Consider the following 24,445-nt stretch of genomic DNA (forward strand, 5'->3'; position numbering starts at 1 on the left):
ACACATGAAGGCAAAGGTGAGACTCAACAAGGATTTCTATAATATCTCAGAATCCTTTACCTTAATTTACAAAATGAGCACCTGCTTAAAACAGATTTCTACTAGAATGAATAAAGCATTGTAGTAGTAAGCATGAGGCTTGTGAATGTGTGTAGCGTTCCTGAAAACTTGAGAGATTATTCACATTCACATTTCAGGAGAAAAAGGAGACAATAAAAAGCTACTGTACACATGAAGGCAAAGGTGAGACTCAACAAGGATATATAACTATCATTATTTTTGTCAGATAAATTCTGTTGTTTCTGAAGACATTTACATCCTGTGAGACTGAATTTTTAATTTACAAGTAAGAGGGAGAGAAATCTCAAAAGTGCTTTTCTTCTGAGACAGATTCTACTGAAAGCATATTCTGCTACTAATGGGCAATATCCATCTTTTACAAATGCACAAAGACTTTTTATGAGTTGATTTTTTTATTTTGTAACTTCTCAAACTTTTACCCCTTTATATTGTAGGATAATTTTCCTGACATTGACTGCACATTACGGTGGTATGTTCATACATCTGACCACAGAAAGCAATGTCACTTAATGTCCCAGATTCCCTTACAATCACCAATGTTAAAGTAATTTGTGAACAGAGCCATTAAGACAATCTGCACATTTAAACTTTACGCAACGTGATATACAAATATCAGAAAGCAGAATAGCTCCTTTCCATTCTTTAGCATACAACGTTGAATTTCTAAATATACTGTTGTATTTTTTAACATTTGCTTAGTTCCTGCTACTAAACAGTATTTGGTTTGTCGTTTGATTTTTTTAAACACAATTATTCTTGCCATTTTAAATATGAATATTAAATCTAAATAACTCCAAGATTTATTTAGAGTGACAAGCTCTCAATAAATCTGAGACATAAAAATTGCTTGTCTTATAATCTAGTGAAGTACCTGATGGAATACCAGCACTAAAACATTTTTGTCGACTGTCGTCTCAGAATCTTTAAATGCACTTTAGTGTTAGTATTGTATAATATAAAATAAAATGCACTACCATTCTTCATCGGCTTTACAACCTTTTTCACACTGATGATATCTTCCAACTTCAAATAGCTGTAAAACTTGTGCTGACTGATTTGTCTGCTTATGGAAATTTTTCTTAATGCAGACTTGGAAACTATTTGTGTAAAACAGAAATTGAATTCAAGACTTGACATCATCATTTGTGAAATCATTAAAAATATCCTTGCCGTTTTAAAGATTTAAAAACACTTTCAGCCATGTGAAGAGTCTAGGATTTTTTAATGGTAATGTAGATCATTATAGGAATTGCTTTGCTATTTCCATATATATGTAGGTATCCATACATATTATATATACACATATATATAATATTTTTTCCTTAGCATAAAAGTTATTGACTGATTCCCAAGCAAAATAGATTTACAAAGTTTTGAGAGACCTTATTTGTTTAACAAAAAGGGAAAATTGGCAAGGGGATGAGGTATGACAGTAATTTGGAATTAAACATCAAATGCTCTAAAATGAGTTCACAAGAAAGTAAGGCAAATGTCTACAAATTTTGGAAATTGGCAATATCTAGCAAGGAAATATAACAATTAATGTTACATAAAATACTGTGTTAATACCTTTATTAACTTATAAATCCAATATTAATTGCACACTAAACAATATAAACAAACAGCAAAATTTATTTTGTAATAACATGTAAGAAATAGGAGATTTTTGAAGTTACTTATTGCACCTATATTATTCATGGAAGCTTCAACTCCAATTTTACTTAATTTTAATTTATCTTTTTGAGACAGAGTTTTGCTCTGACACCTAGGCTGGAGTGAAGTGGCATGATCTCGGCTCACTGCAACCTCCACCTCCCAGGTTCAAGTGATCATCCTGTCTCAGCCTCCCAAAGTGCTGGGATTACAAGTGTGAGCCACTGTATCTGGCCATTCAACCCCAATTTTAAAATGCATGACAGTGATTTTGAAACTTTAATTCCTATAGAAAGTACATATAGATATTGTTGAAATGCAGATTCTGATTCATCTGATGAAGCCTGAGAGTCTGCATTTCTAGCAAGCTTCATGCTGCTGCTGCTGGTCCATGCACCACACTTTGGATAGTAAGAATCTGGACTGTCTAAGGAAAAGTAAGCTGGATTTCTTGAAAGTTGTTGGCATTGGGCGGATAGTTACAAGTCTGTTTTTTTCTCTAGTGAGTACATGGAGAATAACAGATCTTTCTGAAACTCAAATATTCAACTACTTACCCCTTCTGTCCAGGAAGTTTGAAACAAGCAGGAGCAGAAATGAGTGAGTGTGCGCATGTGTGCCTGTGTTTGTGTGTGTGTACTTGGGTATACAGTAGTGCCTCCATACTTGCATTAAGGTAAGTGTGTCAGCAACTCTCCTGCAACTATCCTCAATTTAGACTTGCATTCATCTAAGCATGCAAAGTTCAGAGAATTGTCAGGTCCAATATACCCTATCTCTGAGGTTAAGCCCCAGCTTATTTCATACATTTCAACATTTTCCATGTGGATGCTGTTAAGGTTGCCTGGAATTTGGAGATAAGCCCAGGATTAGTCCTGCTTTAAAGTCACCATGAAGCCTTGTTATAGGCCTCAAGTTAAGTTGTTAAATGTATTTCTCAGAGCTTACTGGGAAAAAAAAAAAATAGCCACACTCACTAACTTTGGTAAGCTTCAGATAGCAAAACACAGCAGTGGTTGTTGAAAACTTACCTGCAGGCCTTCACCTTCATGTTTTTATAGATGGCGGACTTATGTTCTGAGGCTAAAATGACATTCTGTTACCAAGCTTGCTTTAGGAAAAATGTCTAAACAGAACTGCGAGATAGAATATTCACGTTTTTTTAAAGCATTTTGAGAACTAGGTCAATCTTATTTAAGCAGATTTTTCTAAATCACTTGGTAATAGTTTAGAATTATTCTGTAATTATCTAATAATTTTGTATTTTACTTTATTGATATGAACACCACTATTATAGAATTTAACAATTACTATATACTTATATTTATTGTAAATATGAATTCCAAGTAATTAGCAAGTGACTCATACTAATGACATGTCTAAAATATTGGCTTTCCTATATTTTTGGTCATGTATAGCTATTCTATTGATCTGGAAGATGTAAAATAGAAGCAGTAATATTTGATTAAGTCTTGTTAAAGTTTAGTGCTTTTGGTGAAGGATCTTGTAGCGTATCTGAAAAAGTTAATAGTGCAAAGGTGGCAAATACTGAACAGAAATGAAATTGGGATGCATTTCTAAAACTAAATTTAAAGTGTAAAACAAAAAAAAATTAACTTCCTTAAGGAATCCAACAGAATTCCTTTATCTTCCTGTATTTTAAAATTCTTCTATCCTACTTAATCTGATTTTTAAAGAGTGGGTGAAAAGAACTCTACACACTATAGGGTTATAGTTTTGGGGAATTTTCTAAGAAAAGTGTAAGTTAATTATAGCTTTTGACAGCACAGCTACAGATGTATCAGATAAAAAGGAGTAGGAAAGTTTTCCTCTCTTAGAGGCCCTGTAAACAAGTGATGCTTTGGGGTATCTTCCTTTTCTTGTAGTAGTAAAAACAATCTTGAAAAGGATTCTGCTAAACACTCTTCTAAGGCCATGCATTTGATTTAGATAAATAACATCATCTCATTATTGATTAAATTCTCAGAATTTTATTTTACTTCAATGCTTGTAGTAGCTTATTGGCCATATTGGAGATGTTTTAAATGTTAAAGCAGTCCTAATTTCTCCAAATATAAATTACTATGATTACGCTTTAAATGGCCGCTAAATGAATTCTTCTGTTGATTCTGGAGATAGATAAATACATTGATAAATGGGTAGATAGATAGAGATAGATTATTGTGGATCATATTTGATTAAGTTAAGAGAATCTCTTCTCCAAGAAGTATATACTATTTATACTACACCGGTAGGAGAGTATTTGGTGAGGAGAAATCAATAGTTGAGAACAATCACTCTCCCATGAGCATGCGATTCACTCAAACATCCACGGGGGCCCTGCATCATAACCTCTCCGTGAAGAGTCACTATCTTTCTCATTTTGATAAACAGAGACACTCAGAGAAACTGAATTTACCAAATGTCATACAGTTAATGGTGTTGGGATTCTGACCTGTGTTCATTACATTAATTCTTTATATTTCTCATAATTCAGAAAGCAGGAGTGATGCTTCTAAGTCCACTCAAGTGCTAATATACAACAACCAATACTCTCAGATGAGATTTTCATAATCCAAAGCAAAAACTTGGAAAAAGAGTCTTTCCTATTTTATGTAATTTAAAAATTATGATGTATTATAAAATATTATAGAAGCATTTTATCACCTATTTCTTTCAAAATTTACTTTTGCATTTGATTATAAAATTATACTTTCAACTTGATTGTTCATAAGAGTAAAATATCTCAATGAAAGTTTTACCTAAGCATTAAAGTAATGATTATCCCTTAGAAATGCCCATTAGGAAATTCAAAAGTCACCATTAATGTTCCTAAATTAACCATTTTCTGTTACCCCCTTCACTAATTACATTCAGTCTACTTTCTTCCCAACTAACATGACATACAGAAACATAGTCCACCAAAGCTGCTACTGTACCAAAAGTGACAGTGATTTGGAACCAAGAAAATGTAGGTGCCAGGATTTTCAACCTTTTCAAAGACTTTCAACTGAAAAATATCTCTGAGAAATATTTAACAAGACATGTTCTACACATCATAATTTCCTGCTACCAAGTATTTCCCACTCTATTACCCCCCAGGTCAAAATTCTACTATAACAAATAGTTTACCAAGATAATCAAAAGTTACACTGGCCTATTTCTCCTAGTACAAGTCAATCACAAAGACTATTCACTTGGCAATCTGCAGCCTCAGATCTTTATCCCCTTTTTCACTTTTTGAAATCAATGCTTTATTAACACATTAAGCACCAATCTTTAGCCTAAGGTAATAATGACTGCTTTGAAATAGTAACCTCAATTAGAATAAAAAAGTGAATATACCATTTACATTGTTTTTCAAATCTCTGAAAATTTCAGTTTTAGACAGTGACTATTATTAGGTAATATTAAATGCATGCCTACCTGTGTAACATGAGACAAAAACCTCTTTAAAATCAAACCTAAATGACCAGGTTGATAGTTTAAGTATTGAGATGGAGTCTCACTCTGTCACCCGCGCTGGAGTGCAGTGGTGGGATCTCAGCTCACTGCAACCTTCGCCATATTAATAATGTAGTGTCAAACAACCTCATTTCTGTCACATAAGTCCCAGTATCTACTGATACTAGGCAACCTCTGAATCAGTATTTAAAAGGAATGTATAAAGACCAGTATTTTAACTGACTACCTCTGTCAAAGAAACTTCACAATTAGCACATCAAGCAGTCTTTTGTGGAATTTTTAAATACTATGAATAAAAGATGTTTTTGTGACAAATAACATTTCCAAAACTTCAAATTAACATGAATTAAAACTTCCAAAACTTAATTAACCCATGTGATCTCAAGCTGTATTCTCTTTTGAGGCATAAGAACAATATTCAAGCAAAATATTTTACTGTCATTCTTTCTAACAGATACACAGTTAAGTGTAACTCCTTCATGCAATCAAATATAAGGTAAATTATAAAATGTACTTTATAGTATATTTATACAATAGAAAGTAAATTACAAAATTATAAAATTTTTATAAGGTAAATATAAAATTATAAAAGTATTAAAACTTACGTTAAATTTTGTAATATACTATTACACTAGATTGTTTCTGTTATTGTTCAGATAGATAAAATAGCTAGAATTACCAAGTAAAAATATGTACCTGTGTCCCTTGTAATTTCCAATATTTATGAAGTAACACAAGCACAGCCTGGAGTATGTGTCATACTGGTAAATAATAGAGTGGATACTTTTCAGAAACAGGAACAGATTTTATAGTTCTAACTCAAATATTTTACCATTCACATGTACTACAATAATATATTTTGCAGTGTTGGTCCTGAAGCTGAAAGTAGAATTTGAGGCATTTTGCTAACACCTGTCTAATTTGCAACAGAGATTGTAATGCAAATTTCTTATAGATTACCAAATGAAACCGACAGCTTCTCATTGTTTCTTTTGCATTTGGTCAATATTTTACGAAATCACAACATAGATAAAACTTCATAATCGCCTTTCAGATGGAATCAGAAAGAAGCTCCCATTAACTTTTTTTAAAAGTCCTTAATGATTATGTGAATGGTAGCAGAATCAGATAAAATGTTATCAACTGTATCTTACCTCTCTCACTGAAGTCATCTACTAGAATGATTTCTGCTATCAGACTCTCTGGGGTTCGGTTAATTATACTGTGTATGGTCCGCAGGAGTGAAGTCCAACCTTCATTATGAAATGGGATAATGATGCTGGTGTTTGGCAGCCTTTCCAGATACATCTTGTGCTTACAGCTGGAGAGGAGGGAAAAAAAAAAAATGGTGTATCAAATGCAAAACTCTTGTATATCTTATTCTGTTGTTTATTCATTATGTTATCAGACAACTGTGGAAACACGACTTGGTCTAATACTTTCCAACCAGAGTTTGTACAGCATGATTGTTATTCTGCTCCTTCATGGAATGTATTAATGATCTCCTTTCACACTCACTCTTAATGAAACAACTGTTTTATCCTCTTTGGTATCAGGGTTTCAAATTCGTCAGTTTGTTGAAATGTTGTGCTCTTGTTGATGTACATTTTTCCTGTTGTTATATAATAGAAATAAGGATGAATAATATGCTTTAAAACTGTTTCCATGGAGCACATAATTAAGATTTAGATGGATTTCCTGAAGAGATCTAAAAATTTAACTTCTGTAATATTTATGTTTAATTAGTCAGTTTTAGCCATGGAGTGTTTCAATGGCTGGATAGTATTTAAAGCCTGAAGGGAAAAACAACCATAGCCTCTAAACAGAATAAATTAAAATTTAATGTAAAATAACTGTTAACTGAGCACAACCACATAATAAGATTAAATTAAGATCCAAATCAAGATGTTATCACATTCCTAGTGAAAACTCTAAAAAGAAATCTCAAGTTCATTTTTTTTTCATTGTTGGAACCATCTGAGAAGATGAAAAAGAGGTATTTTAAAAATTGTAGTCCTTTATTCATTATTTAACCTAATAATTTATTATTTTTAACAATATTCATTAAACAAGTAAATTTTGACATTTTTCAGACAATGAAAAGTGTTTGAAAACCCATCAAAATTATAACATGATATGGGCACAAAAATGCTGTAAAAACATGAAATTCATTTTAGGATAACTTAAATGCCAAAAAATGTATATAATATGAAAAAGATCTGTCAGTAATTTCCATGGGAGTGTAGTAAGATAGATGTTTTTGCTTATAATGCACAGATCTGGAAAACAGTGTTTCTGAAGTTCAGCATACCTGGTCATAATTATGCGGAGCCATTTATTCTTCTGAACAAAGCCAAAGAGCCCAACTAATTGTGCTTTGATATATCAATATTCATAATGTTGCACCTACTTGTGAGAACCATCACACCTCACAATATCCTTAGAATGAGGGTAACATTCCCAATGAAGCCATTTGTTTTTTAAACATCAGGGCAAGCTATTGTACATATCACTTGCCTATTAATTAAAGAGGACTTGCATTCAGAGTAATATCGTATAACCCATCAACAGGGGCCAGGCACAGTGGCTCATGGATGTAATCCCAGCACTTTTGGAGGCCGAGGCAGGAGGATCACTTGAGTCCTGGAGCTCAAGATCAGCCTGGGCAAATAGCAAAACCCCATCTCTACCAAAAGTAAATATTAGCCAGGTACGGTGGCACACACCTGTCATGCCAGTTACTCAGCTGGCTGAGGCAAAAGAATTGCTTGAACCCTGTAGGCAAAGGTTGCCGTGAGATGAGATTGCACCACTGCACAGTCCAGCCTGGGTGACAGAGTGAGACTGTCTCAAAAAAAAAAAGGAAAAAAGAAAAAAATCAATAGGCTCATGACTTTTCAGAGTCATATACAATCCATTCAGAGAAAGGGTAGACAAAAAAGAATGCAAGACCAATCATGTGTGACAAAGGCTTTCTCTTTCAAAATGTTTTCGATAATTTCTATCTACCTAAGCTCAAATTACTATCAAATTACTGCCACACACAAAATATAAAGGGATCCATTCTATTCATTGATTCATTCATTCATTCATGTCACAATAATTTACTGAACGTTTGATATAGGTCAGGCTCCAAAGTTGAGATAAAACAATGAACAAAATCTAGTTCTTAACCTCAAGACATTTATATTATAATGAGAGATACAGAAAGACAAATAGTTACAATTTTAAAATGAAATGGATAGTGTAGAAGTTTAAGAGTGCTGTAAGATTATTTGAGAGAGGCCCATAAGCCAATTTGGAAAATGTAGAAATTCAAGTGAGAACTGAAGGTGGCCTGGAGAAGACAGGCTCAAAGTGTACATAGGAAGAGAATTCACACGACTTGGTAACTAGGAGATGTGATTAAAGAGGAGTCTTACACTGTGGACATGGGCAACTGATCTGATACAATACAGAACGACGGAGGAGCCTGTGTGAGGGACGCACTGAAGGTTTCAAAGATTGAGAGCAACGATAATGAATCCAATTTTGACCATCTATTGTTGAGATGTCAAAATGACATCCAGTTGGAATGCAGCTTTCATATATCATATACACACCTATCTGTCAATTTAGATGTCTATCTACCTATATATATGTGTGTGCATTGCTCAAGGTAAAAATCTATTTTGCTGGAGAAAGAGGCTCATGAGAGATAAGCTCTAGCAGATGATGCTGGTGCATCAATGCCTCCTTAGCACTCACCATTCCAGTATAAGCCAAGAGGGTCCTATGATATATCTCTGCAGATAGCAAAGTGAGTACTTTGTCTCATCTCTGCACAAAGGGCAGATCAGAAGTTCTGGGAGAAATTAATTCCCCTAGAGCAAGTATCAACCAACGAATAATGGAAGTTAGAGAATAAATAGTCACATGGTGGGATAACCCTGAGGTGTGTTCTATATTTTCTCCCATAGTTTCCCAGAAGGATTACACCTCAGTTGCCCACAGTGATTGGCAGTTTGATAATGCATCTTTTACTGGTTACTTTCCCTTTTCTGTCTTCCTTTTTCACATTGCCTGCACCGCACCACTCTACATTCTGTGATTACCTCCTAAACAGTACTATAGTCAAATTTTTGTTTCAGGGTCTGCTTCCAGAGGAACCCAAACTTAGACGTAGGCAAATAAGTTATACCTCACTTGGTGGGAACAGTCTCTTGAATCAATGCCCTGGTCAAGATTCACATTAATCAATGTGCTGCTCAAATAGGCAACACTCTTATTTTTGTTGAGTTGGGAAAGTTGCAGTTTGTTATACTTGGAGATAATTTTAAATAAGTTTTTAAAAAACAGTGATCACACATGCATTTCATCACTTCTTTCAGCTTTTGAATTATTACTGGTGCTCTATTCAGAGATGTCTCTAGGCCTATGAAATACAACTATGAAGACTTTACAGTGGATACATAAAAATGGTCTCATCCTATCAGTTGATTATTAGTAGTAACATTGCCTTTTTACATTGACATCTGTAACTTATTTTTCAATTAGACTACATTATAAACTCCTTACTATTTCATGCCTGATGATTATGTATCAAATATTGAAAAGTCACATCACACTTTATGATCAGACTATCGAGGTTCAAATGATAGCTTTGCCACTTACTGTCTGTGTGACAATGGGCAAGTTATTTACCCTCTGTAAGATTAACTTTCTCACACAGGATAATGTGGGAGCAAAAAATAAATACCTCTTCATAATGTGCTAATGAGAATTAAATTGGGTCTAATGTACTTCATATAGCATCGTAGCTAATAATAGCAAGAGTTTAATAAATACTAACATTATTATGGTCATTGTTGTTTAAATTGTATTATTTCATTGTCAAATCCTCTGTGGAAGAAGATGTGGAACGAGAAAAGACAGGAACTGCTGAAGAGACAGTGAGAGACATTTAGGATACAAAGATGAATACATTTCAGTCTCTTCCCTTAAGGGTTCACAGACCAGTGAGCAGATATAGAAAATGATTAGACTCAAAGAAGACAAGTGACATAATAGATGGCACATAGACATTGAGAGCCTGAAGGAAGTGTGACTAACTTTGTCTGATAGAATTAAGGAAGTCTTTACCAATGAGTGTGTATGTTGAGAACAGATCATGAAGAATCTTGAAAATAATTCTAAGGAATTTGGATGTTAGCCTGCAGTCAACATGAAGTACTTCAAATATTGTTAATCGCAAGGAAGACTGGATCATGTTTACATATTCCTTTGGCAGCAGGGCAGACAATGTGTTGCAGATGGCAAAGAATAGAAGCAGAAAGATTAGCCCTTGTAATAATTCTAGCAAAAAATAATGAGGGTGCAGATCTGATTTTCACTCGAAGGAAAGCCAGCTCCTTTGTAAAAGCACTTAATCTGATTGAATTATATTCGGTCATTCTAGCACTTTAGCTGCTCCAAAGAAAAACTGAATCACTGCCAACCTCAGGCATTGGATTCAAGAAGTTGTGATCCAGATGACTGCCCCATAGTATTACTAGAAATAGTGAAGCACATCCAGGGCTTTATTAAGGCTCTGCGCCTGCATATTTTAAGTTTGATGTCAAGTCAGGTTGAGAATAAAATTTACAAATATGAAGATGATGTACCAATATGGAACTGAGTTTAATAAGTAAAATAAAATCAAACATAATTTATATGCTTTTTTATGGTTACAAATGTGTAGCAAATTCACAAATAGAAGAAGAAAATAGGGACAAACGAAAACATGTGTTGAAACAGGTTTCTAGGAATATGGGTTTAATTATTACATTTCATATTGCTGTATTATTTTCAGATAAGCATTTGCATAAAATTATCTTACAGTTTAGGAATGGCTCAGAGGTAAGGACATCTCTTTGTTGAGTTGCAGTTTATATAGATGGATAAAAACTAATCCTTCAAATTTTAAAAGCACCAGGAAGACAAAAGATATAGTTTGAGTTATTTAAAAATTTACTTGAGAGAAATGACAAGTTGTGAAGGCATTTAAAAATCTGAAAAAAAACCTAAATTATTTTGTAAACATTCTGCTAGACCTTTCTAGCAGTAATGAAACCTCCATGGCAAATTTTCTCATATTCTTCTGTTTTTCCAAAACAGAATAAATATTTTCTGATTTTTTATATTGGCATTAGCTAAACTGAAAGATTTTAAAAATATGGTTCAATAGTATTGTTTAATGCATACTTAGCACTTATCCTTTCATGGTTACATTAATTTATCTTTATTATTTCATTGATTTTTATTAAAATAAGTGTTTTTTCAACAATAAAAAAAGCCAAAAAATAAATTTTAATTACAAATACTTGGAATAAATACCAGACTTATCAGTGACTTACTTTTGTGTAAAAGAGATACTTTAGTATGTATGCAACAATGTCAATGTTTATACTATGGACATTTAGGTGAACTTTCATTTGGAGATCTTAAAATCTTCATGTATTCTTCACCATCATTTAAACATTACTTCTCACTGCCTACTGTTGTGTGTTTTGTTTTGGAAAGAGTGTTAAAGCTCACATTTACAAAATTCTAGCTCTAGGATTGCAGCTTTTGAATAAAATATTTGAATGTTTAAATATTTCAATCTTTAGATCATTCTGTTAGCTTATTCAAAGTATGGCTTTATATTTTGTTTTGTTTTGTTTTTTATTTACCTATATAATAACAATAGTCAGGAGGTTATGTGGTAGTAATAACCACCCCCAAATTTCAATGGCTTAAAATAATAACTATTCTCTTTCTTGCTTCCTTTATCTGTTCAACATTAGTTGGAAGGAGGGTCTCTGCTCACTGTGGTTAGCAGAAATAGCCAACATCTTGACCACTGCCAATAATTGTGGTAGATATAAATGAGAACACTGATGGGTATTAAGCTAGTAATTAGATGATGTATCCCTAAAATGGCATATTGTTATCTGCTTACAGCTCATTGGTCAGAACTAGTCATGCAGTCCAGGGGCCCAGAATGTACAGTCTCGTATTGTACAGAAGGAATATAGTCACAAGTATGTGGCAAATGACACTAGTGAAATCAACCATTTCAGTCTTCTGCCTTCTTTAGAACAAAACAAGAAAAGAACATTTTACTTCTTGGACAAAATTTAATGGAAAAATGAAAGAGACTGAATTTCTTCACAGATGAAAAACAGAATATTTACAGCCCTACATCTATAGAAGCATGACAAGAGGATATCAGAGCTGCAACCACATTTAAGAAATCATTCAGTTAAGCCCCCCATTTAATTGAGAATTGAGACAGAGTTTTAGAGAGTTAAACATAATTATTTTACAGTCTAATTGGAAAGGCATTGTACCGGGTGAAAAAGTGATACGACGGCGAGGCGCTCTTCCTGAACTAAGAAGTTTACAGTTTTTCTGAAAATTCAGTAATTATCACCTACACAGGAGGTAACACAAGCAATGAATAAGAATCCAGCATTCTTCACTTTTGATTACATAATCTTTTGGAAATGTCATTCTATCATTGGCCCTTTAAGGCATCTTTATACTAATTGAGTTAATTAAATTATATAAATATTATAGTATTTTAAGGAGAGGTAAGAAATTACTTGATTAGCTCAAATGTTTTTGTGAGATATATGCTGTATCCTCCATAAATATTTCTGTAGATAAACCATTCAATAAAATATATGACAAAATACCCATCACAAAAAATTTATGATGAACTGTCATTTGAATAAAGGCTCTAACAGTCACTAATATTATATTATCAGGTGGCTAAAATAAGTAGAAATAGTGCCCACTATGCACAATATTCCTATACTGGTTTTGTGTATTTAAATAATAATACAGATTTTTGCTGTTTCTGTCTAATATTATTTCCAGGTAAAATTATGTTTGAGATTTCCTCTTTTAGTCAAATGTACTAACAAGGACCATATTTACCTTTCTACTTGATTCAATGGAATTAGTCTGTTTTCATGCTGCTGATAAAGACATACCCAAGACTAGGCCATTTACAAAAGAAAGTTTTAATTGGACTTACAGTTCCATATGGCTGGGGAAACCTCACAATCACGGAGGGAGGGAAGGAGGAGCAAATCAATATACTTACGTGGATGGCAGCAGGCCAAAAGAGAGCTTGTGCAGAGAAACTCCTGTTTTTAAAACCATTAGATCTCATGAGATCCATTTACTATCACAAGAATAGCACAAGAAAGACTCACCCCCATGATTCGATCGTGTCCCACCAGGTCCCTCCCACAACACGTGGGAATGATGGGAGCTACAAGATGAGATTTGGGTGGGGACACAGAGCCAAACCATATTACCAACTAAACAACTAGATTTTTAAATATGAAACAATTATTTTCAAGGCATTGAATATCAAGCAACAAGACAGAGATACTCAATTTTGAGACTCCTATTCAACACAGAATTATCTATTTTAGCTAGAATAATTCAATATAAAAAAGAAAGTTTTGTTGTTGTTGTTTCAAGATGGCCTCAGCCACAGAAAAAACAGCAAAACAGTACATAAAGATCAACACTGTGAGCTTTAATTCAAGAAGAAAAATGAATTAAATGACTGACTGTCAAAAGTGAGTCAAGTGTCGATACATGAGGGGGCAGAGAGTTTTCCTTTGCAACTTACCTTTCCACTGGGGATTTGTCCAGGTCAAGGGAGACCCCTTTGTTTCTCCCAGCTTTGGAGCTAACTTGGGGAGAGGCTTGGAGAAGCTGAGAGAGAAAGACATTGGGAAAAGTGGCAGCATTTTCCCTGACCTGGGGTTGAGAGCAGGATACCGTTTTTAATCCAGCAGCATACAGAGTCAGTCACTCTTTGGCAACCCAAGTGTGACCACACAGGTATTTTAGTCTCAGGCCAGGGATTGAAGTGCTTCCTCTAGAGTTTGGTAGGAGCCTCCAGAGACAGAATTGAGCAGCAAATGTGGAAAATGCCCCAGGAGTAGGCACTGGAATTGTGCCCTCCCCTTGCCACAGGTCTAGGGCAAGAGAAGAACTACTGCAACCATGATTTCTCCTGGGTGAGGAGACTTGCAGCCAGGGCCCACTTGGTGACCTGGCAACTCTGCCTCTGTGTGTGTGTGTGTGTGTGTGTGTGTGTGTGTGTGTGTTTGTGATTGCTGGGTGCCCCAGACTGCTCCCCTGAGATCAAGATACAGGGAGGTCTTCTCTACTCCATGCTCAGAAATATCTCCAGACATTCAGAGCATATGCTCACCTGGATTAATAGCCTGAGCTGTCCCACCCTTCTTATGCAGAGACCACAGTGCAGCAAAGCACTCTCTGTTTTATGCCGAGGCAGATCTCCAGGCATTCAGAGCGCTCACTCACCCATATCAACAGCCTGAGTGTCAACCATTTCTGTGGAGAGACCATGTGAAATGAGGCCCTCTCCCCTCCATGAGATAGATCTCCAAGCTTATAGAACATCCACCCTCCTGGATTAAGAGTTTAGGCTGCCCTCCCTCCCTGTGCAGAGAAGTTACCGCTCAAGAGGTTTCCCAGCTCCAGGCCTACGCACATTTCTTGGTGCTTGGTGGCGGCCCCCTGGATTCTCCCTTCAGGGAACCTTTAGGCAGACCTGCCTGGCCTGATTCTGTCCATCTTGGCTCACCCGCTATAGCTGAGCAGGGAGGTCAGGCCACTGTGTATTCCAGGAATCAGTCCGTTGCCTCAGGCAATATCTCGCAGTAAACAAGGATCAAATATATATACCCAGCCACATTGGCCACAGCTGGCTTTTACCCAGAAGTGCTATCTACTGGCCTGTAGCTTTAACTGCACAGCCCAATATAAAACCACCCAACAGAAGTTGGGTGAAGAAACAAAGCCAAAAGACCCTATCCAACATTCTCTACAGTCACACCCCCTAGGAACGGGGTAGAGGGAAAGAACATAAAACAATACTATAGGGAAAGAGAGAAAAAAAACTCCTATTCACACAAAAATAATTACAAAAGTTAGAAGTGTCAGGATCTCCAGATGAAAAGGACCCAGCATGAGGAGCTTTGGTACCAGAAAAAAGAACAAAAAAAATTGAACATTGTGACAGCACGGAAGGATCACGCTTGCTCTCCAGCAATAATCCCTATCCAAAATAGAAACCCCAATGTGGCAGGTAAAGAATTGGATAGCAAGGAAGATGAACGATATGCAAGACGAGGTTGAAAATCAACACAAATAAACTTCCAAAGAAAGCCAACAAATGAAGGAAGAGGTTAACATCTTAAAAAAATAACCAGAGCTTCTAGAATTAAAAAATTCACTTAATGTATTTCAAAATACAATTGAAGACTTTCATCAGCAGCCTAAATCAAACAGAAAAAGAATTTTAGAACTGAAAGATCAGGTTTTCAAGCTAACCTAGTCAAGCAAATTTTTTTTAATTAGAAAATGAATTAAGTCTTCGAGAAACATGGGATTATGTAAAGCAATCAAACCTATGAATCCCTAGCATTCCTGAGAGAAAAGAAGAAAAAGTAAACAACTCGGAAAGTATATTTGAGATAATAATGCAAAAATAATTCTCTAATTTTGCTAGAGAAATAGGTGTCGAGATGCAAGAATCCAGAGATCACCTATATGATGCTATACAAAACAAACATAACCAAGGCATATAGTCACCAGACTGTCCAAGGACAACAACAACAACAACAAAAAATCTTAAAGACAGGTAGAGTAAAAGGTCAGATTCTCAACAGCAACAACAAAAGTCAGGTTAACAGCAATTTCCCAGTAGAAACCTTGTAAGTCAGAAGAGATTGAGGTCTATTGTCAGCATTCTTGGGGAAAAAAAAGAAAGAAAGAAAGAAAAAAAACAGGTGATGTACTGCTAAACTAAGCTTTCTAAGCAAAAGAGAAATATTTTCCAGACATATAATCACAAAGGGAACTTATTGCCAATAGACCAACCGTATAAAAGATCCATATAGGAGTTCTTAACACAGAAACAAAATAATTATACCTGCTACCACAAACACACACTTAAGTACATAGCCCATAGAATCTATGAAGCAACTACACGGTAGAAACTACAAAGCAACCAGTTAACTTCACAATAGAATTAAAACCTCACGTATCATTATTAACTTTGAATGTACATGGTCTAACCTTGAAGGTACATGGTCCTACTTAAAAGGTACAGGGCGCCAAGTTGGATTAAAAAATAATAATAATAAAAGACCAATCCATCTGCTGTCTTCAAGAGAACCATCTTAAATGTAAGGATACCCATAGGCTTAAAGTGAAAGGTTGGAGAAAGATCTGTTATACAAATGGAAAACAAAAAAGAGCAGGGGTCACTATTCCTATATCAGATAAAACAGACTTTAAATCAATGACGGCACAAAAGGGAAAAAGAAGGACATTATATAATGATGATAGGGCACTGCATAATGATGAAGAGTTCAATTCAACAAGAATACTTAACTATTCTAAATATATGCATACCAATGTTGAGCATAAAAATTTATAAGACACATTTTTTTTTGTAAAAAGACATAGCCACACAATAATGGGTGGCGGTGGGGGGATGCTGCAACATCTCACTGACAGCATTAAAGACATCTATAAGGCAGAAAACTAACAAAGAAATTCTGAACTTAAATTAACACTTGATCAACTGTAACTGATAGACATCTCCAGAGTACTCCACCAATCAACCACAGAATACACATTTTTCTCATCTGCATGCAGAATATATTCCAAGACTGGTCACATGCATTGCCATGAAGCAATTCTCAGTAAATTCAAAAAAATCAAAGTCATACCCACTATACCTTTGGACATATAGTGGTATAGTGGGTATTTTATTCCCACTATAAAATGGGAATAAAATAGATTCAGGAATAAAATAGAAATCTAGGCCGGTATGGTGGCTCTTGTCTGTAATCCCAGCACTTTGGGAGGCCGAGGTGGGCGGATCATGAGGTCAGGAGTTTGACACCACCCTAACCAACATGGTGAAACCCCGTCTCTACTAAAAATCCAAAAAAAATTAGCTGGGCATGGTGGTGTGTGCCTATAATCCGAGCTCCTCAGGAGGCTGAGACAGGAGAATCGCCTTGAACCTGGGAGGCAGAGTTTGTGGTCAGCCCAGACTGAGCTACTGCACCCCAGCCTGGGCAACAGAGTGAGACTCTGTCTAAAAAAAAAAAAAAAGAAATCTATACCAAGAAGAGCTCTCAAAAACACCTAACTACGTAAAAATTAAACAACTTGTTTCTTTTGGGTAAACAAATTAATTAAGATATAAATAAAAAATTATTTGAAATAAAAAAGAGAGACACACATACCAATACCCTGAAATGCAGCAAAGGCAGTGTTAAGAGGAAAGTTCATAGCACTAAAGTCTTATGTCAAGAAGTTAGAATGGTCTCAAATTAACAATCTAACATCACACATAGAAGAACTAGAAAACAAAACAAAAACAAAATAACCCCGAAGCAAGTAGAAGAAAATAAATAACTAAAATTATAATGGAACTGAATAAAATTGAGACTCAGAAATTTATACAAAGGATCGCAAAACCAAAAAGTTGATTACTTGAAAGGATAAACAAGATCAATAGACCATTAGTTTTATTCACAAAGCAAAAAGAGAGGTTCCAAAAGCACAATTAAAAACAACAAAGATGACCCTACAACTAATCTAACAGAAATACAAAAGATCTTCAGAGACTAATATGACCACATCTATACACACAAACTGGAAAATCTAGAGGAAATGGATAAATCCATGGAAACATAAAGCGCCCAAGATTGAATCAGGAAGAAATTGAAATCCTGAAAGGACCAATATCAAGTTCCAAAATTGAATACAGTAATAAAAAATCTGCCAACCAAAACAGCCCTGGACCAGAAGGATTCACAGCCAAATTCTACCAGATATGCAAAGAAGAGCTGGTACCAATTCTACTAAAACTATTCCAAAAAATTGAGGAGTGACCCCTCCCTAACTCATCCTACAAAGCTAGCATCACCCTGATACCTAAATCTGGCAGAGACACAACGAATAAAGACAACTACAGGCCAATATTCCTGATGAACATAGATGCAAAGATTCTCAAAATACTAGCGAACTGAATTCAGCAGCACATCAAAAAGTTAATTCACCATGATAAGTAGGCTTTATTCCTGGGATGCAATGTGGGTACAACATATGCAAATCAATCAGCTTGATTCAGAACGTAAACAGAATTACAAGCAAAAGTCATATGATTGGCGGGCGGATCACGAGGTCAGGAGATAGAGACCATCCTGGCTAACACATGAAACCGTGTCTCTACTAAACATACAAAAAATTAGCTGCCGGGCATCTGTATGGCGTGAACTCGGGAGGCGGAGCTTGCAGTAAGCCTAGATCGCGCCACTGCACTCCAGCCTGGGGGCCAGAGTGAGATTCCATCTCAAAAAAAAAAAAAAAAAAAAAAGTCATATGATTATCTTAGTAGACACAGAAAAAGATTTTGACAAAATTCAACATCTCTTCATTATAAAAACGTTCAACAAACTAGGCATTGAAAAAATTTACCTCAAAATAATAAGAGCCACAAAACCACAGTCAAACATTCTCCTGAATGGGCAAAAACTAGCATTCCCCTTAAGAACAGGAAAAAGACAAGGATGGCATTCTCACCATTCCTATTCAACATGTACTGGAAGTCCTAGCCTGAGCAATCAGGCAAGAGAAGGAAATAAATGCAACCAAACACAAAAAGATAAAATCAAATATTTCTTTTTCTCTGATGACATGATTACACGTCTAGAAAACCCTATAGACTTTGTCAAACAGCTCCTAAAACTAATAAACAACTCCAGTAAAGTTTCAGAACAAAAAATTAATGTAAAAAAATCAGTAGCATTTCTGTACACCAAAGAAGAAATCAAGAAGGCAATGCTGTTTACAATAAATATAAAAAAGATGCTAAGAATAAATTTTACCAAAGATGTGAAAAATCTCTACAAGCAAAATTACAAAACACTGATAAAATAAACTGAAGATAAAACAAATGGAAAAATATACTATACTCATGGAGCTGAAGAATTGATGTCATTAAAATGACCATGTTGTCCAAAGAAATTTACAAGTTCAACACAATCATTATCAAAATGCCAACACTATTTTTCACAGAATTAGAAAAAGCCGTCCTAAAATTAACATAGAACCAAAAGAGAGTCCAAATAGCCAAAGCAGTCCTAAGCAAAAAGAACAACGCTGAAGCCATCACATCACCTGACTTCAAAATACATTACAAAACTATAGTTTTGGTATAGTATTGTAGTGTACTACGAAAGTATAGTATTGATAGTATAGTATAGTATAGTATAGTATAGTATAGTATAGTATAGTATAGTATAGTGTAGTAGTATAGTATAGCATAGGATAGGATAGGATAGGATAGCATAGCACAGTATAGTATAGTAAAGTGCAGTAACCAATGTGTAGTTGACAAGAACTTACATTGGGAAAAGGAAACATATTAGAAGAAAACATTGAGAAAACTCCCCTGGATGTTGGTCTAGGCAAACAATTTATGACTAAGACCTCAAAAGCATAGACAACAAAACCAAGAATAGACAAGAGGGACTATATTAAATCACAAAATTTCCACGCAGCAATGAAAATGAAAACAATTAACAGAAAAAGAGATAAGCTGCTTAATGGGAGAAATTTTTGCAGACTATTCATCCAAAAGGAGACTAATAGCAAGAATATAAAAGGAACTCAACAAAAACAAATAATGATATTAAAATGTGGGCAAAGGACATCGATGCACATTTTGGTTTTTTTTTAAATTTGTTTTTATTATTATTATTTTTTTTTTTGAGACAGAGTTTCACTCTTGTCACTCAGGCTGGAGTGCAATTGCAGGATCTCGGCTCACTGCAACCTCCATCTCCCATGTTCAAGTGATTCCCCTGCCTCAGCCTCCCGAGTAGCTGGGATTACAGGCATGCAACACCATGCCTGGCTAATTTTGTATTTTTAGTAGAGACAAGGTTTCTCCATGTGGGTCAGGCTGGTCTAGAACTCCTGACCTCAGGTGATCTGCCCGTCTTGGCTTCCCAAAGTACTGGGATTATAGGCGTGAGCCACTGCGCCTGGTCATCAATGTACATTTATAAGATGAAGACATACAAATGACCAAGTGGTATATAAAAAGAGGCTCAATCATTAATTATCAGAGAAATACAACTCAAAACCACAATGAGATAACAACTTATCCCAGTTAGAATGGTGATTATTAAAAAGACAATAAATAACAGATGTTGGCAAGGATGCAGAGAAAAGGCAACTTTTGTACACTATTGGTGGGAGTGTAAACTAGTATAGTCAGCATGGAAAACAGTATGAAGATTTCTCAAAAAATTAAAAACAGAATTACCATTTGATCTAATACAACTGCTGGGTATCTTCCCAATGGAAAAGAAATCAACATATGAAAAAGATACTTGGACTCACATGTTTATTGTAGTACTATTTACAATAGCAAAGATATTGAATCAAGCAAAGTGTTCATGAACAGATGACTGGATAAAGAAAATATAGTATATACACACAATGAAATATTTTTCAGCCAGAAAAAAATAGAATCACGTCATTTGCACAAACACAGATAAAACCGAAGGTCATTATCTTAATTAAAGTAAGGTAGATACAAAAGACGAATGTCACATGTTCCAGCTTATATGTGGGAGGTAAAAAAACAAACAAACAAACAAAAAAAACTTGATTACATGGAAATAGAGAGTGTAAAGTAGATAACAAAGACTAGGAAGGGTCAGTTGGGGGCTGAGGTAGGAGGGATGATGAAAAGAACTGGGTTAAAAGATAAAAACATAAAGTAAGATAGAAGAAATAAATTCAATGCTTGATAGCAGAGTAGGGTGTCTATACTTAAAAATGTATTGCACTCAAGTGACGGATACTGTAGACACTGACTAGATAATTATGTCTTATATATATATGTAGCAAGATTTCTCATATATCCTATAAATTTTTACAAATTAAAAAATAGTAAATATTAAAAAAATAAAATACACTGATTTTAAAATATGAGATAATTACTTAAACATTTCTTGAAGGAAGACACACAAGTGGCCAGCTGGCATATTAATAAACGCTCAACATCTCTAATTAGTATAATCCAAATGAAAACCACACTGAGATTTCACCTAATATCTGTCAGAAAGATTGTTATCAAAAAAACAAAAGAGAGGTATCAGCAAGAGCATGTAGAAGTTAGAACGCTTACACTCTGTTTATTTATTCCCCCAAATGGTTCCCCTTTTCTGCTTTCTTTAGGTATTTATAAATTTTTCAGTATTCCATTTATATGAATCCAATGTGATTTTAATTATATCTTTGAATAATATTTTAGTGATTGTTCTAGGAAATAAAGAATATATACTTCATTTTTCCAGTGTATTTAAAATGAATATTTTACCATTTCACTTTGATCATTGAAATTACATTACCACATAGATTCCTTTATACTCCTCTAAGTGATAGTTGTCTCATATATTTCTGTACATTGAAAATTACAGGAAATGTTGTTTTGTTTTAACTGCCAAACATTATTTTAAGGACCTCAGGCTCACAGCATCATTTCACTGCTACTTTGAATTCTCATGTCTTTTCCTTCTCCACCTGTTGTTATTTATTTTTTCCAGCATTTTCAATCAGCTAGGCCACACCTCTGCCTAGATTTTACATTTGAGTTCAAAGAGAGTGAGAGAGGCATGTGTGATTTCCACCAGAAATCAGAACCTGACTGGTAGTCTTTTAATTACAAATTTAATGTTTTATAGTTCTACAAATATTTGAGTTTTCTGCTTCATTTTGTGATAGCATCAGTTGGTATTTAAATAAAATTTTATATTTTATTTAAGTGTCAAATGTATTAGCATGATGGTTATAATATTCCTTCATTGTAAGTTAAATGCTTGTTGAAAGCTTAATGGTGTCTGTTATTTCACAATTGATAATAGTAAGTATTGTTCTCTTTTTTTTTCTTAGAAATACTTCTTGAGATTTAGAAATTTAATCTGTTCAAAGCATTACATTTTGAATGATTATTTTTTATTCTTTTTGACCAAGTCATTGATTTATTTCCTTCTTTATACTTACTTTAACTAAATGAAATTTTCTTTACAAATTTAAACATTTAAATCTACACATTTACCAATAAGGAACACTTTATATGTAAAGCACATTAACAAACTTCGGGATGTATGTTGTTCACTATCATTTGATTTGAAATATTTTCTAAGTTATATAGTTTTATATTTGATTCATGAGTCCTTTATAAATGCTATTAATTTCTAAATATTTGCATATTTATAAATATATTATTTTTATTAATAATTTAATAGAAGTTTGATCAAAGAAAATACTCTGTTACTTCAATCCACTGAAATTTATTGAGAGTTGTTTATGTACTGGTGTATGTTCTATCTTGGCAAATATTTCATGTACATTAAAAAATGTTTATTATGCAATTATTAAATATAGTGGTTAATAAATGTAAATAAACATAAATTAAGTCTTTTTTGGTGATTTTGTTTAAATCTCCTATATTCCAACTTAATTTTTTGTTCTTTTTTAGTCAATTACTGGGAGAATTATTAAATTTTCCAAAATATGTGTTTATAGAAAACTGCCCTTTCAAAAAGGAAAATTTAACTTTAGTATTTAAAGTCATTACTCTTAGAGCCCTCAAAATTAAGTAAATTTATTTCTTTTTTTCCTTTTAAAGTAATATCAGAAAATAAATACTTTCCATTTAATGATTGGTTTCAAATATATTCTTAATATTCATTAATAAATTTGTTCAAGTAACATTGGCATCTGACTCTACCATATTATTCAACATATTTTACCTGATAATATAATCTGAAGAATGAAATGATAGTATATTTTTAAGGATCTCTTAATTATATTAACATATTTCAGATTAAAATGAATGTATATACACATATCATGTAAAATATGACATTTGGAACATTTCTCATATAATGGTAAATGAGTTAACATATTATTGCATAGAAACAATCATAATAAACAGGCAGAAAGTTATATTCTGAGATGCCTTTAGGGCTCATAGTCTAAATGGTTATGATTTTGTGCCATTTGGAATAATCAAAGGAATTCCCTGAAATAGTGATGGAGTGTCAACTCATTTCCAGTCAGTTTTATTAGGGTCTGTGTGGAAGGGAAACCGATTCAAAATACTACAATTTGTTTGACCTCATGGCCAGAGCAAAAATGATGTTTTAGACACCTTTATAAATAACAGTGCCAGCAACTTAGACTCCATATTAGTTTATTAATTGGTTAATTTATTGCCTACTAGTCTACTGCAAGCCTTGTAACGTGGCTTTAATGATAGATGGCAGTTCAGGTAGTTCAGTTCTGTGAAATACAGATTTCCTAAGCAAAATTATCAGAATAACTAATAATACTATAGTTAGCAAACCAATTATTTAAAAATCTATATAAAGGGTCTGACATGTTCAGAAAGATAGGAAATTTCTTTATTTTCTTTCAATCTTTTGTCATTGCATGATTTCTTGCAAAACTATTTTGGTTCAGTTAAGGTTGTCTCTTTCCATTCTCAATAGAAGAATAAAATGTCAACTTGGCACCTGGGTAGTGACAAACATGCTATAAAGCATATCCGTATAAATCATTTCCAAGCTCCAATTTACATAGTAATTGTGTTCATGTCAGCATATTCAATTTTCAATGGCTGGTTTTAGTCACACTGTTTTTCTATTCTAATCTTGCCCATGTCAGTTACCTTTGATAAGGCAGTGATATCTAGTAATTTATTTTGCTTTTGACAGGTCTGAAAAATTAGTCTGGACTACCAAGTATATGTGAGCATGTTTGAATGAGGGGGTCATTATTATTTATTTATCCATGCAGTTATCCCTTTGTTTGCTCACTTATTCTATAGAAACCTATTTTGTAAATTGACATTTTATTTAGTAATCTAATTAAAATGTTATGTATTATGATATTTTATGCCTTTACTGAAGGATGAAATAATTTGTTGTGTTCCTGCAGCCAAGTATTCATGAAGCATGGCAGAAATATAGTGGGTATGTAGGCTGTTGCTTTTTAAATAAATTTGAAAAGATTTCTGCCATTATTTTTCAGAATATTTTTTCTACTATTAACTCATCTCCCGTCCTTCAGAAATGCCCCTTATATA

The 24,445-nt window shown here is 34.0% G+C and overlaps 1 protein-coding gene across 2 annotated transcripts in view; it reads right to left on the reverse strand.

The window, feature by feature from the left end:
• GALNTL6 (polypeptide N-acetylgalactosaminyltransferase-like 6) overlaps window positions 1-24,445 on the reverse strand; it is a 1,244,620-nt gene that overhangs the window by 713,492 nt on the left and 506,683 nt on the right. For both annotated transcript variants that reach the window (XM_011959608.1, XM_011959609.1), the window contains one exon: window positions 6,354-6,520. In XM_011959608.1, the coding sequence (XP_011814998.1) occupies window positions 6,354-6,520 (167 nt within the window). The remainder of the gene's footprint in view (window positions 1-6,353; window positions 6,521-24,445) is intronic.

Source organism: Colobus angolensis, unplaced genomic scaffold (assembly GCF_000951035.1).
Source record: "Colobus angolensis palliatus isolate OR3802 unplaced genomic scaffold, Cang.pa_1.0 Scaffold5, whole genome shotgun sequence".
Lineage (NCBI taxonomy): Eukaryota > Metazoa > Chordata > Mammalia > Primates > Cercopithecidae > Colobus > Colobus angolensis.